Source organism: Ictidomys tridecemlineatus, unplaced genomic scaffold, assembly GCF_052094955.1.
Source record: "Ictidomys tridecemlineatus isolate mIctTri1 unplaced genomic scaffold, mIctTri1.hap1 Scaffold_78, whole genome shotgun sequence".
Taxonomy (NCBI): Eukaryota; Metazoa; Chordata; class Mammalia; order Rodentia; family Sciuridae; genus Ictidomys; species Ictidomys tridecemlineatus.
In genome coordinates, this window is record NW_027525752.1 from 144,042 (window position 1) to 158,758 (window position 14,717).

The 14,717-nt window shown below is 38.9% G+C and overlaps 1 protein-coding gene across 6 annotated transcripts in view; it reads left to right on the plus strand.

Moving 5' to 3' along the window:
* LOC144374624 (transport and Golgi organization protein 1 homolog) overlaps positions 1-14,717 on the plus strand; it is a 104,775-nt gene that overhangs the window by 46,584 nt on the left and 43,474 nt on the right. For 5 of the 6 annotated variants that reach the window (XM_078037379.1, XM_078037380.1, XM_078037381.1 and 2 more), the window contains one exon: positions 10,668-10,801. In XM_078037379.1, coding sequence (XP_077893505.1) covers positions 10,668-10,801 — 134 coding nt within the window. Of the gene's footprint in view, positions 1-10,097; positions 10,181-10,667; positions 10,802-14,717 lie in introns of those variants that run through there. The other variant, XM_078037384.1, reaches the window with a different exon arrangement.

Consider the following 14,717-nt stretch of genomic DNA (forward strand, 5'->3'; position numbering starts at 1 on the left):
TTTAAGTAAACCAGGTTATATTTATACAATTATTATAAATTAAATATTAAAAATTATTAAGCAATGAAAATAAGAAGTACCTTCACATTCAACAACTTGGATAAATCTTATAAAAATACATATGGAGCTAAAAAAGCCACATACCAAAGAACACATGTGTATGATTACACTGTATAAAGTAACAAAACAGGCAAATCTAATCCTTGTTATTAGAAGTTAAAATAGTGCCTAAGTCTGGGGGAGTGGAGGGAATAATTAGGGGAGCAATGAGAAAGGGCTCATGAAAGTGCATTTGATGTTCAATTTCTTGACCTGGGTTAAGGTTCAGTGGATATGTTTACTTTGTGATAATTCATTGTGCTATACGTGATTTTCTTTTGTCTGTTATATTTAATAAAAGAGAAGCTCTATTAACAGTAAAAAATCAATCTCTACATTCATGTAATAGTTAGTAATCAAATGTCTACTATATGGTTAATATGAGTATAAGGGTTCTGAGGCATGTAAGACAGACATGTTCCCACAGTCCAACATTGGGGATTTTTTGACTATTACAAATAAAACCACCATGAATAGTTGTGCACAAGTCTCAGTGTGGATGTATGCTTTTATTTCTCTGGAGTAAATATCTCGACAGATGTGATTTAATTTGTAAAGCAACTGCCAAACAGTTTTCTAACAGTTTGTGCCATTGTTTATACTACATGTTATAGTCTGCAGTTCTAAGAGAGATACCATAGTCTTCATCTTTGTCAACATTTGTTATGATGAGTCTTAAATTTTGTCCATCCTACTGTATGTGTAATAACATTGCAGTTTTGATTTACATTTCAACTTATGTTGGATATCCTTTCATGTGCACATTCACCATATTTGTGTCTACTTTGGTGAAGAAAAAAAGTCTTCTGCCCATCTTTTCAAATTGGGTGATTTTTCTTATTAATAAGTTGTAAGAATCATTTGTATATCCTAGATATCATTCTCTTGAGAGAGATATGTTTTGCCAAAAGTTTTTCCTAGTCTGTCAGCTTACTTTTCCATTTCCATAACAATGAATATACAATAGACAAAGTTTGTTGTTGTTGTTGTTTTTGGTACTGGGGATTGAACTCAGGGTCATGCCACCACTGAGCCACATCCCCAGTCCTATTTAGTATTTTATTTAGAGACAGGGTCTCACTGAGTTGCTTAGTGCCTCACTTTTGCTGAGGCTGGCTTTGAACTTGCAATCCCCCTGCCTCAGCCTTTTGAGCCACTGGTATTACAGGTATGCACCACCACGCCCAGCATGAGACAAAGTTTTTGAGGAGAGGAAAAAAGAGAGCATGAGGCAGAGAGAGCTACTTAGTTTTAAAAGCCTCTGCCAAGCAGCTTTTTATATTTTCTTCCAGAAGTTGTATAGGTTTAGCTGCTACATTTAGGTCTGTAGTCTATTCCTACCAGTAGTGTGTGAGGGCTCCCATTGATCCACATCCTTGCCAACTTATTATTATCTTTTTGATTATAACCATCTTGATAGATGTGAAGTAGTATCTCACTGAGGTTGTACATTTCCCTAATGGTGCTGGGTATCCTTTCATTTGCTTATTTGCTTTTGCATATTTTCTTTGGAGAAATGTCTATTCTAATTTCTTGCCATTTGTCTTTTCATATTGAACAATAAGAATTGCTTGTATATTCTAGGTAGTTATATATATTCTAACCACATGAATTGTAAATGTTTTCTTCTATGATTGTGTTTTCACTTTCTTCGATGGTAGCCTTTAAAAGTTTTAAATTTGATGAAGTTCATTACTTTATTATTTTTTCTTTTGGTGCTTGGGCCTTTGGTGTCTTAAATACAAAGTCATTGTCTACCCCAAGATTTACCTATGCTTTCTTACATTTAGTTTTGGTTCTTACATATATATGTGTTGTCCATTTTGAATTCTTACATTTATGTCTGTGGTCCATTTTGAGGTAATTTTTATGTGGGGTAGGGCTTAACTTAATTCTTTTGCATTAAAGACTATGTCATTTTCAAATAATATTTTCATTTGGAATGCAATTCTAGGATATCAGTTTTTTTTTTTTCAGAACTTGAAAATATTGATGTACTGTTTTCTGGTTTGCATGGTTCTTGAATGAATTTTGACATTTTACTTTCACTCCTTTGTACATAATGGTATCTGTTTTCTGTAGATGCTTTTCAATTTTTTTCTTAGCACTGGTTTTAAGCATTTAGTGTAAATTTGTGTCATCTTTATCATTTTTCTTATTCATTGAGCTTTTTGAATCTGAGTGTTCATCAGATATAGAACATTTTTATTTATTATTTCTTCAAATGTGTTTTCCCCCCTCTTTTAGGAACTACCATAACATATATATCGGACTGGTTGAAGCTGTGCATACTGATGCTTTGTTCAGTTCAGTCTCTTTCTCCGTGTTTGATTTTGGAGTCTTTATCACTGCATATTCAGTTTGCTGATATTGACTTCTTCAATGTTGAATCTGCTGTTAATCTCATTCAGTGTAATTTTCACCTTAGCCATTGTTTTATCTGATTTTATCTAATTTTATCTGTTTTATCTAATTCAGACATTTTTATATCTTTTTTTTCTCCTTTACATGCTTATGCTTTTCCATAGCATCTTGAACATATGGTATACAACTGTATTAATGTCCTTGTATAATAACTCTATCACAGTGTAATTAATGATCATTTTTATTAATTTTCTTTTCAACATGGGTTATATTTTCCTCGCTCTTTGCATGCCTCATACATTTTTATTGGATTCCAAACATTCTGAATTTACCTTGTTCAGTACTGGATATTTTGTATTCTTTTAAATATTCTTGAGCTGTGTACAGCTTTTTGCTGAACTATCTTGGAAACATTTTGTATTCTTTTAAATATTCTTGAGCTGTGTACAGCTTTTTTTCTGAACTATCTTGGAAACATTTTTATCTTTTTAAGATTATGCTAGACAGGAGTTACCTTCAATCTTGGGCTATTTTGTCCCTTTTACTGACTATGTTACTTGATGCCCTTTTATTATAGATTTTTCATTCTAGCTGGTGATTACAAAAATTGATCTGCATGCCAACAATCACCACCACCTTCCATTCTGTTCCTTTCTGAAGGTTCTTTCTCTGGCCTTACATGTGAGCCCATTGTTACATAGCCGCAGACTTCAGGGGAACCCTCCATAGATGTCTAGAGAGATAGTGCATGTACACACTCTCCCTCCCTCTGCAGTTCTCTACTCTCTCCTTTATTCTGCTCTAGGACTTCTAGCTGCATCGATCTCTTCAGACTTTAAAATCCATCTCTTCAACTCAGGAGATTTTCTATTTGAGTTTCCCTTCTCTGGATGTGGCCTGAAAAATTCTTTCCAGGGAGTAAATTGGGATAATCCTAGCACTCATCTCTCATGCCTAACTTTATCTTAGAGATCACTCTTATGCTGCTTATTATCTAATATCTGAGAACTGTTGTTTGTATTTTGTCCACTTTTTTTTCCAATGTTTCATATGCGAGGGTAAATCTGTTGCCCCTCTTGAAGAGATTTAGTCTTCCATAAATGTTTAACACTATTCTCTGGCACATCATTTACAATAGATGAGGTTCTTCCTGGTAACAGCAGCGGTAGGCCTACTGAATGCTCCTAGGCAAGTGCCTTCACAAATTTCCAATGGTATGTTATTATACTGCCAATTATTTGTTTCAGATATGTTTTTCTTGTCTCATTTAGATTGTACTCTGACATTAGGAACCCTTCATATCTTAGAATTTTATGTCCCCTACACCCAAACTGGTCACATTTACTTTTAACAATTACTCAACCCTTACCCCATAAGAATTCCCTTTGAGGTATTAAAGAATAATTCACTTGAGATTATTTATCTCCATGCCAACAATCACCACCACATTCTATCCTGTTCCTTTTCTGAAGGTTTTTAATATAACCTTATATTAAACATGTTAAACATCAATGCCACATATTTAAATGCTATGAGTAAAAGTGAATGCTGATTCATCCACTAATTGTATGTATCCTGGTAGAAAGAACTACCACTACCTTATTGCGGCCAGTTGAGAAATTTTCTTCTTATTATCCACCAGACTAGTTAATATGTCTTTAAGGCAATAAGTTTAAAAAATAATACTGATAAATCAAAATATTGAAAACTCTACAAACTAAGCAGCTAGTTCTTCAGTAACTGGAAGCACTGACTATGCATATAAAAGTATATCTGATTATGAGTCAAAGTAAATATCAAGAAGGTAATATGCAATTAGAACATTTTGCTCTTCTGATTTTTCCACCAATGAATTATCATTAATTTCCATTCTACAATAAGAAAAAATCTACAACATACCATATTCTATAATAAGAAAAATAAGAAAAAATTAAAACTAGTTTTAAAAGATCTACTTAAATATTCCAGTATCATGTAACCAAACAACTACTCTCCACACAAGTATGTTTTTATTCAACAAACACATTCAGGGGTACATTCCTGGAGTTGAGGATGCATGCTGCTGAGAGGTGGACCTTAAATGCCTTGTTCTCATAGCTTATTTCCTCTCAGTACTATTTATATATGGGGGCTTAATAGTTAATATATGTGTTTAGGTTAATAGTGTAGTATATTTATAATATTATTGGAACCATGAGTTTATCCAACAAATCATTTGTTAACTCTCTCATACATTCTAGGCATTTCCCTAGTCACTGATGTAACAGTAGTGAACAAAACAACTAATTTCCTGCTCCTGTTGGAAATTGTGTTTGAGGTTGGGTCAGAGCAGTCAACGTAAGGCAAGTGGTAAGAGAAGTCTAAAGTGGTAAGGCAAGTCTGAAGAGAAAGAAAGGCAGGGTAATGGGCTTGGTAGTCATGGCAAGAGGCTCTATTTTGTGTAAGATGGCCAGGAAAAGCCTTTATCACATGAAATTCCACTGTTACAGAGACATGATAAAGTAAGGGGGTAGTTAGCTAGTTAGATGATTTGGGAAGTTAAGGTTGAGGCAAAGTTGCAAGTGTAAATGCTCTGAAGCAGGGGTGGGATTGGTGTATTTAAATGGAACTAACAGACAAGAGAAGAATGTTAGGAAATGGGGAGAAAAGGATGAGGGGAGTCACATTGAATAAGAACAGTCCATAATAAGGCAGGCCAATCCATAATAAAGTCATGGCTTTTTTTCCTTTTTTTTTCCTGATACCAGAGATTGAACCCCCAGGGGCACTTAAACACTGAGCAACACCCACAGTCCTTTTTAAAATATTTTATTTAGAGATAGGGTCTCACTGAGTTGCTTAGGGACTCACTACATTTCTGAGGCTGGCTTTGAACTCAGGATCCTCCTGACAGCCTCCTGAGCTGCTGGGATTACAGATGAGTACGACCAGGCCTGGCTAAAGTCATTATTGCCTTTTATTTGGAAATGGGAAGCTATTGGAAGATTTTGAGCAGAGAGACACAATCAAATTTATATTTAAGAATATCACTCTAGTTGCCATCAGGACAATAGATATTGGGGAAAATGAGGGCAGAAGCAAGGACAGAAGAAGGCTATGGGAATCATTCAGGTGACTTATGATGTGGGTTTGGCCTTTATATTGGCTTAGCAGATGCAGAGGAGTGGTCAGATTCTAGGCATGTTTCAAATGCTTATTTGGAAAGAAGGAAGTCAGAAAAATAAATAAATAAAATGCTTTATAATTTATATCAAATTCTAGAAAATGCAAAACAATCTATGATGAAAGGAGATGTTTGGAGACAGCCCAGAAAAGGAGAGGGGAGGGATTACAAAGAAGGATGAAATACTTTTTTGATTTTGGCGATAGTCTCATGGGTATATTCATGTCAAAACTTATCAAATCCTACACCTTAAATGTGCAATTTATTGTAGGTCAACTATATCTCAATAAAATTATAAAAAATAAAGACATAATATTGTCTAATGGACTGGAGTTGGAATGTGAGAGAAAAGTGATCAAAGGTGGTTTGTAAGTTTTGGGCTTTGAGCACCTGGATAATGGGAATTAAATTGTCATTCTTATTTCTGAGATAGGGAAGACTGAAAGCAGATTTTGAGAGAAAAATGAGTTCAGTTTTCAACATGTTGTTAGAGATGCCTACTAGATACATTTTATAACATAATAAATACATGGTAGAAAAGAAATGAAGAATGACTCAGATAGACAGTTTCTCTGTATGATCCACTGGTTCTCCAGAAAGTGCAGAAGTACACTGGACCAACGGGGACCTCTCATGGCCCCTGTAGACAAATGTTTGTGCACACCTTTTTTTCCCATCGTTTTCTTTATTTAACATTATGAACATGGTGGACTACATTCTTTTCTCTAAGTTTTAAAGATTCAGTTAATTTGGAGAAATAACTGATGGGTTCATTGTTGGAGGTTGATGAATAACCTTAGCAGAGACTATAGTAACAAGCCCTTGGTCACAGACAAACGAGAATGGCTCCACCCAGGATGGGAGCATTGCAGACACTCTTCCTTGGGCTGGCTAGCCTGTGCCTTTCCCCCCTTAACTGTACATATCAGTAATTCAGCTATATTATGATTTAAATCAGATTTTGCTCCTCTTGTCAGAAAGTACAATTGCTTGTTAGTTGATAGGTTGTGATGAATAGGAGTCTTCTCCTTGGGCTTGATACTTAGCTCCATTACTCACTGGATGTGTGACTGCCTCAATTTACTCTAAAATAAGGATTGGAATAGGACCTACTACTACTGTAAGGTACTATTGTTATGAAGATTAAATGAATTGATATGTATAAAACCTTCAGAATAACAACTGGACATAAAGAAAGCATTCAAGAAATGTTAGCTACTAGCTTTCTTCTCTGACAATCGGTTTTGTCAGTTGGTTCCCACTAAGTTGTGGACTTTTTTGGACCAGGACCAGATATCTTGTCTTTTGATTTTCATTCACTCCCACACCATGCTAGGGCTTTGTCCAGTGTCTGGCATGAATGGTAGCACAAAATGAGAGTTAAAAATATGCTTTTGAATTAAATAATTTCTTCCCTTACGGATAAAGATAAGAATCAAGATCTTAGCCTGAAGACTAATGTCCATCTCTCTGCCCCCACCTGTCCCCGCCTTAAAAAAAAGCAGGCCACTGTCTCCAGTTTACACCCTCACTCACAGTACCATTCACCTTCCCCTTTCCTAATCAGAGGGATCTTGGGGTGGGGCTTCAAGGAACCTCTAGGAGTTTGAAGGGGAGGGAGCCTGGAACCATAGACTAGCTGTGACAAGTCAGGGGTGGGATTTGGTAGTTCAGAAAAGGAGGTACCAGACCAGGAATGGGGGATGGGAGTGATGGTGGAGTGGGCTAGTTCAGGATGAACCAGAAATGAGACGTTGAGGAAAGCCAGAAAGGACCAGTTGGTGGGGGGGGGGATGGGTGGGTGACTACTAGAATCATGTGGAGGGTCGCTTGTGAGGGCACAGAAGCAAAGGCAGGTGATTGGACGAGAAGGAGAGTCCTAGTTGCCAAGGCAGCGACTAGAGGAGAAGGTCTTCAGTTGAGAAGGTCTGGACTAGAGAAGGACGGAGCTCCAGCTCCGTGCGTTATCCAGTAGAGTCTGTGGACCGACCCCCAGATATCCCTGCTGAAGTGTCACCCGGGAAAGGCTTAAGCCTTCCCTGGTGCCACCCCTCTGCGCTTGGCTACCCACACGCCCCCTGAGCCCTACCTCCTACGCGCCCACAGACGCCCGCCGCAGCCTACTTCACCGGCTCACCCAGGTGACCACAACATGGCTGTGGCGCAGGTGCTGGTCTTCTGGCTGTTCATGGTGCTCTTCTGGCTGTTCGTGCTGCGGCCGAACTGGCGAGTGCCGGGCCAACCGGACCTGAGCACCGGCCAGCGCTGGTCGAAACACAAACTCTGTGCAGACAACGAATGCAGCAGTGAGTGCGCAGGCGGGCGGGCAGACCAGGGTCTCCACTGTGGCTCTTTGGGGCCGCATGGGGCTCTGATCTCCCGGTCCCCAGCCCCGAGGGCTGGGTGAGGGGGGTCCCAGGATGACGGGTGGGGAGCAGGAGTGACAGAGCCTCGGGACCCTGCGTGTGTCCCCTCTGGCTCTGCTGGCGCCCCAGCCAGCCCGCTCGGGTTGTGGGGGGCTTCGACTCCCACTTGTTGCCAGCGTTTTATTTTTCTCTACTGACTGAGGCGGGGGTTGGGAAACACGATTCCCCAGGGACAGCTCTCAGTTTATTCCCTTCCAGGATTCGCCTAGGATCTCAGTGGGTGATGGGGTTTTGCCCACGCTGTAGCAGAGCGCTTTTCTACTCCCTCTAGAGGGACCTGGGCCGGTGCAGTATCAGGGCAGATGCTCTCCAGGGCTCGGTGGCCCTAATTCCCGCGGCAGGTTGATGGTGGGGCTCCTTGGGAAAGGCTCACTGGCCCCTTTGTCCTTTTGCTGCACTGGGGATTGGGCTGGTTTTGCCTTTTAACGGGGACTAGAGTTTAGGCTTGGGAAGAGCACCGAGTCCAGGCACGCAATGTGTTCCAAGGTCTCGGCCCCAACTCTGCTTCAATCCTGTCATTTCTGTGCATAGAAGCCTCCCTTCATATTTGAGGTAGGGTAGCAGGTGGGCCAATAATCTTTTGCTTTTGAAAGAGGCCAAGGATCTGCACCAGCCACCTGGGAACTGCAGCCTCTTCTGTGCACAGGAAGCGGACAGAATTGCTTCCCAGTCCTCGATTGGAGGTGGGCAGTGGGGAGGATGTAGCCATTCAGATTCAGATGAAGAGGTTTGTTGCAATAACAATAATAAATACTCCAAGATTTTTATAAGCCAATTCAGTACTAAGTCACTAGTGTTGTTGGAACCTCTTTCCTCTATATATTTACTGGCCCAGAATACTTCTTATGGACTCCCGCTTGGTTTCTAGTAACCTTGCAACTTGATGACCGTGTTGTCCATAAATTGTAAGCAGTACATATTTTAAAATATTCATGCTAAAAAGGCCAAGAAGTTTACTATTGAGCTCTTTATGTCTAAATTGGTGTTACCAAAACTAAATTTTGTAATTTGAATTGTTTGTTCCACTCCAATAAAGAAAAAAGATGTCTCCAATATATGTTAAGAAGTTCCTAGAGGTAACCCTAAGGCTAGAATAAATAAACACTCAGAGAAGCAAAGCAGCTGCCATGATATTTTCTTTCATTTTTGCTATTCTTTGCTATTCAGCGCTATCCTATGTGGGATACCTGGCCAATCTCATCACTGATGCTTCGTCAGTACTAAGACATGGTGTTGGTTAGGTTCAGTGGGGTAACATAACTTGAGAAATGGCCTGTGTCCAAACAGATGTGACCAAAAACAACAGGTGGGTCTGTGTTGTGTTGTAGGAAGTAGTGAGGTGTGTATGTTAGGTGTCCTTGTGTGCCTTCCAAATAAGTGCTCCAAAAAAAAAAGAACTAAATAGGTGCTCCATAGTATGCATTATGTTGTCACCTAATATATTACTGATTTATAAATCCTCTATGACCTAAGGGGGAACAAGAGAAACATTGCCATTTCCACTTGTGATGAGAATTCCCCACCTTAAAGTGTCTCTCACCTTCAACTTGGCCTCTTAATTACATATGAATTAGGATGCTGACAGTTCTGAAAATAGTCCTATTTTAGCTTCAAAAAAACAAGTTACCCTCTCCAAATCTGTGTTTGTTCCTCAGACATATATTTTTATAAAACAAACATTCTCGTGTATTTTACTGCTAATTGGCTTTTAGAAAAAGTGTTATTTCCATTTCTTTGTGCTTTTTACATACATCTGTTGTCCATTTCATCTTAAATCAGAAACTGTCTATTTGGCCAACCAAAAGAAAAATGTTGCTTCTACCAGTTTCTAGATCAATTGTGATCCTAGTCCTGCATTTTAAGCATGAAGGTATTGCCTGACCTTTTCTCGTGGTTAAACTTGTTCCTTGTCAGATAGGATACCCACTTTTGATTTTGTTTATTAAAAAAAATACGAATGAGGATGTTTTGAAACAATCTTAATGTTGGATATAGGCAACAGTATTTGCTCAGAGAAAATATATTTCCTGGTTATTTACCCAGATCCTAAACCCAGAGACAGCAACTCTGCTGCAAATGAAATTGACAGTGTTTACGGCTGCATGGTAGCACTTGCAGCCACTTAAAGGTAATGTCTTTTAGCAGTTAGTTCAAGTTAATTAACCCCTTGGGGGTTCCTGGATATTCTAACCTCTTCCCTATTACCTCTGCATGAAGCCATACTTAAGCCTGTCCATGTCTACACTTGGATTTACATATTTGCAAAATGAAGCTTTCTATGATTATGAAACAGAAAAAAATTGAGGAGGCCTGCAAGAACCAAGAGTTTCACTGAAACCAGCTATGGTTGGTGGTAGCCATTTTGCTTTTTATTTCTCAGCACAGAGAAAAATAGAGAAGCTTCCTTTTCCCTCGTCTAATTGCAGGGAATATTGTATTTTATAGCAATAAAATCTCTAAGGATTTTAGATACTTTGAGCAGGTGAATTAAAAGTGATTCCAGAGAGTACTGATTTTTGTTCATAGTGGGATTCATATTTCCTGATGAGTCAATATGGACTGTGAAAAATCAAATCCTAATGTTTGTTTTTTCTTTTTTCAATGTTCATATACAGTGTTAATGTATCGAGGTGAAGCTGTTGAAGATTTCACAGGACCAGATTGTCGTTTTGTGAATTTTAAAAAAGGTGACCCTGTATATGTCTACTATAAACTTGCAGAGGTATCACCAGAACTTTGGGCCGGAAGTGTAAGTAAAAGTTTGACAGGTGTTATATTCTTACTTTTGATGGGTAGCAGTGTAGATTTAAATGACTGATTTCTTGGGGTCTTTGTAGAGTTAACCTGACCTCTTTGCCAGGCCCTGTGCTCCAAACACACCTTAGGCCTGGCACAGCATAGAAAGTCAGGAGACTTTCTGAAACAGAACTGAACTGGTTGTGGTTGCTACCCCTCACATCAAGTTCCAGAAGGCTCTACACATCATAAAGGTCATCATGATGAAAACCTGACAATTCTTAGCTTTGCTGCTTCAAAAGGGAAGGATTCATGGACATTAGAGTTAATCCTGTAAATTAAGTCTGAGATAGTAACTCAGGCATGCATATTTAAAGTTGATTTTTTTGTGTATTTTACCTAATCATTTGTGCTGTTTTTACTCTAAAAAAGCAGAATATTATGTCCATTGTGTGCTTTTTTTCCCCCCTTTTTTTCTTTTTTGCAACTTCTGGGTCATCCATTTCCTGATTTTCCTATATTCTATGCCTGAAGGTTCCCCCAGGGGTTCTACTTCCAGCCAGTTGTATGGATCTTCTGATGAAAGACATGACATTGTTTATATCATGCTTTGATATTTTAAATGGGGAGATTCACTAGGAGTGTCCTCCTAGTGGCTTATGAGTATTGTCCTTTTCATTTAAAAAAATGTGATATGTGGATTGTTTACGTAAAATAGTAGCAAGGGTCTTTGATGACTGTAGGAATGTTCCAGTTTAGAGACATTCCGGGTTGCATCCTTGAAAGTTCTCACCCTAAATAAAACACCACACAGCAGAAAATAAGACAGAAAATAAGAGTAATCCCTATGGAAAGCTAGTTTCATTTTGTTGCCATTTCTGACTCTTAGGGAATGATCTTGAAACATGGTGCCTCTAGGTACAAACTTTATATTTAGACAGAGTCCCAGTTGCAGTACTCCATATAAAGAACCATCTATTGTTTCTTTCAAGTATACCAAATAGGATTGGTAACCTTTAAACTTGGAACTGTTTTTCCATGTACCTAAGTGGCATTTTTCATGTAGTAGTCGTCTTTCTTTCCTTCTTTGAGCTTTTGGATAAATGGGCTTGATTTGCATTTTCTCCTCTCACATTGTAGCCTGTTAACTCTGTTCATCCCTAGGACTCTTGCCATTCTGGGTGGCAGCACTCATCCTGTCTTCCTGAGGAGCCCTGCTTTCAGCACCTGACCAGAAAGGATCTTTGCCGACTGATGAGTGTTTGTTGTTTGCATTGCTCCTCTGGCATTCATTTGTCTTCTTTGCCTTCAGTCAGGTTGTGTTTTATCTTAGCTCCCTATAAAATGAAAAACTCAGTTAGGAAAGGACCCCTGTCTAATCCATCTTCCTTTTGAATATTTCCTTTCAGGGCAGTGGCACTTAAGTACATTTGTTCTGATAGTAGCTTATGCAGAATTTGTTCTCTTGTGGCAGTTCTTGGCTCCCCACCCACAAATCAAATCAACAGCACCTTGGCTGGGATGATGTATGGAAGCAAAATTAGATATAAAAATTATTTCCAGTCATGAGCCTCCATGATTCTGCATCATTTTTTTTCGTATCACAAGAAATGGGATACCACCCAGTGTGTAATTATGGAGCTTTATATAATCTATGGTCTCATTTGACACAGATTAAGAAGAGATAAATGTGTTCCCTTTCTCCATACATCTCTGGTTTCTTTCCCTTTTCCAAATTTAACCTTAATAGAATTTTCATCAGAAGGGAAAAGTGTATTTCCCCTCAGACTCGCCTCTCATGTCATAAGTGTTATACTTAAGAAATTAAAAATTCTTTAGTTTTCAAAATGATTCTCCTTTTGAGTTTTCAGTTTTCATTCTGCAATGTTGTTGGTTTTCTAGAGTCTCAGACTTTATCTGCAGTGATGAAACTTTTAATTGCTCCATCTTATCTAATCTTCATGGCAGTATTCTACCACTAATACTGGCTCTCAGATGGTTTCTAGATATAACAAGAACATTCATGAATGGGGATATTTTAGAGGTAGTGATAAGATGCCTTTTTTAATTTTCTTTTTTGTGCATTTGATTTGCCTATCAGTTTCCTTTAATTATTGGCAAGAATCTTCTGTTCCTTTTAGTCAGTAGTTAGTAATAGGAGTGTCTTTCTCAAGGGGAACTTTATATACCTTTTGTACACTTTATGTAACTTCATATAATTTAACTGTTGGTGCTGAAAATAAATGGGGTTCTTTTCTGCAGAGGATTTATTTTGGGTGAAACTGAAGCTTGATATGTGGTTTCATATGCATTATGTTTAATTTTATTTTCTCCCCTGCTGAGGGCCATTGTCAAGTAGGAATGAAGCTTCAAAATTTCCTTGCCAGCGTACCCCATGTTAAATGGATTTCACTGTTGACATTGCATGTAAGGTGACCTTGCTCAAGGACCAAGGCGGATCCGGGTTTAGAGCTGATCATGTTTGAGGAAGTATCCCACTCCTTAGGGTGTTCCTGGTTTAAGACAAAAGGAGTTTTAGGGAAGTTGGAGGTTGAAGATTATTGCTGCTGGGAGTAGGGCGTGCCTGCAGCTGAGTTCCCGCTGAGTTCTCCTCGAGAAAAAGTTTTTAGGAGGTGAATTGTTCGGGAGATTGGATTGCCCCTGAACCTGTGTGGAGGCGGTGTGAGTCGGGAATAAAGAATTGCTGTTTGAATCTACAAGGCTGTGAGTGCCTCCTGATTCTGTGCCCAGCCAAGACTGCAGCATTAATTTTCTCCCCCCTTCTGATTAATTAAACAACAAGCAATGTGGCTAAAGGACCGTGCCTGGTAGGTTGTCCAATTCAACATATGGTTCTTACCCGTCATGGGAGAACTGACCTTTAGACGTCAGTTTCCTGTCTTGGGTTGAATCCACTGCAACCAGATCAACCCGTCACTGACTACCAGTCCAGCATTCAGCCATGCTTGTGGATAGGCCTAAGCAGCAGTGTGGGTGGGTGAGGTTCTTGCCTCACCTCTGTTGGCCCCCAAATTTAACCTTGGTGCCAGTGGGGGGGTGAGGTTCTTGCCTCACCTCTGTTGGCCCCCAAATTTTAGACCATCACTAGTAGAAGGGAGGAGGATACAGAAATGCCACGACACCAAGCCAATTGACGGCTCCTTTGGAAAAATTGTGTCACTGGTGACACCATCAGCAAAGATGCCAGCATTACCACAATTAACATGGGATGCGCTGGCAAGGAAATTGCATCACTAGTGACACCATCAGCAAGGATATGCCAGCAGTACCACAATTCGCTGCACCAGACAATAGTTCACAATGCATGCAACTCATATATAGTCCAAGCAAGTTCTGCAAGCAGTTCAAATCGGAGGAGTCTATCAATATGTTCATTTCCTCCCAAAGTAAATCAAGTCCTTGATTGAGCATTACTTGTTGAGTTATATTCATTGATGCATCAGTTTATACAGTTTACTGTGATAGCTATCATAGAAGCTGTAGTTTGGTTTTCTTAGTCTTCACTGGCACTGGGATGGAGATGGGAATTCTGGCAATGATGTTAAGGAGACATTATCCTGAACAGAATTATTAAATATAATGAAAAGGAAAAGTGAAAGTAAACAAACAGATGTGTTAATCACCTTTAAAAACAATAGTAAGCAAACAGATCTGTTAACCACCTTTGAAAACAATCATTAACAGCTGTTTACCTAATTTAGATTAAACCACTTAAATCACGTGAATAAAAAAAAAAAGAAAATTTGGATCCATTTTTTCATGAGCGCTCCTCATATAAAAATATGGACATACACACATACTGACATGCAACACAAAACAGTGCACTCATAACATACAACACATAAGACAATAATAACAGCCTTGTAGCTTTACCTAGGTAAAATCTCCATTGCAATGTTTAAAAACTC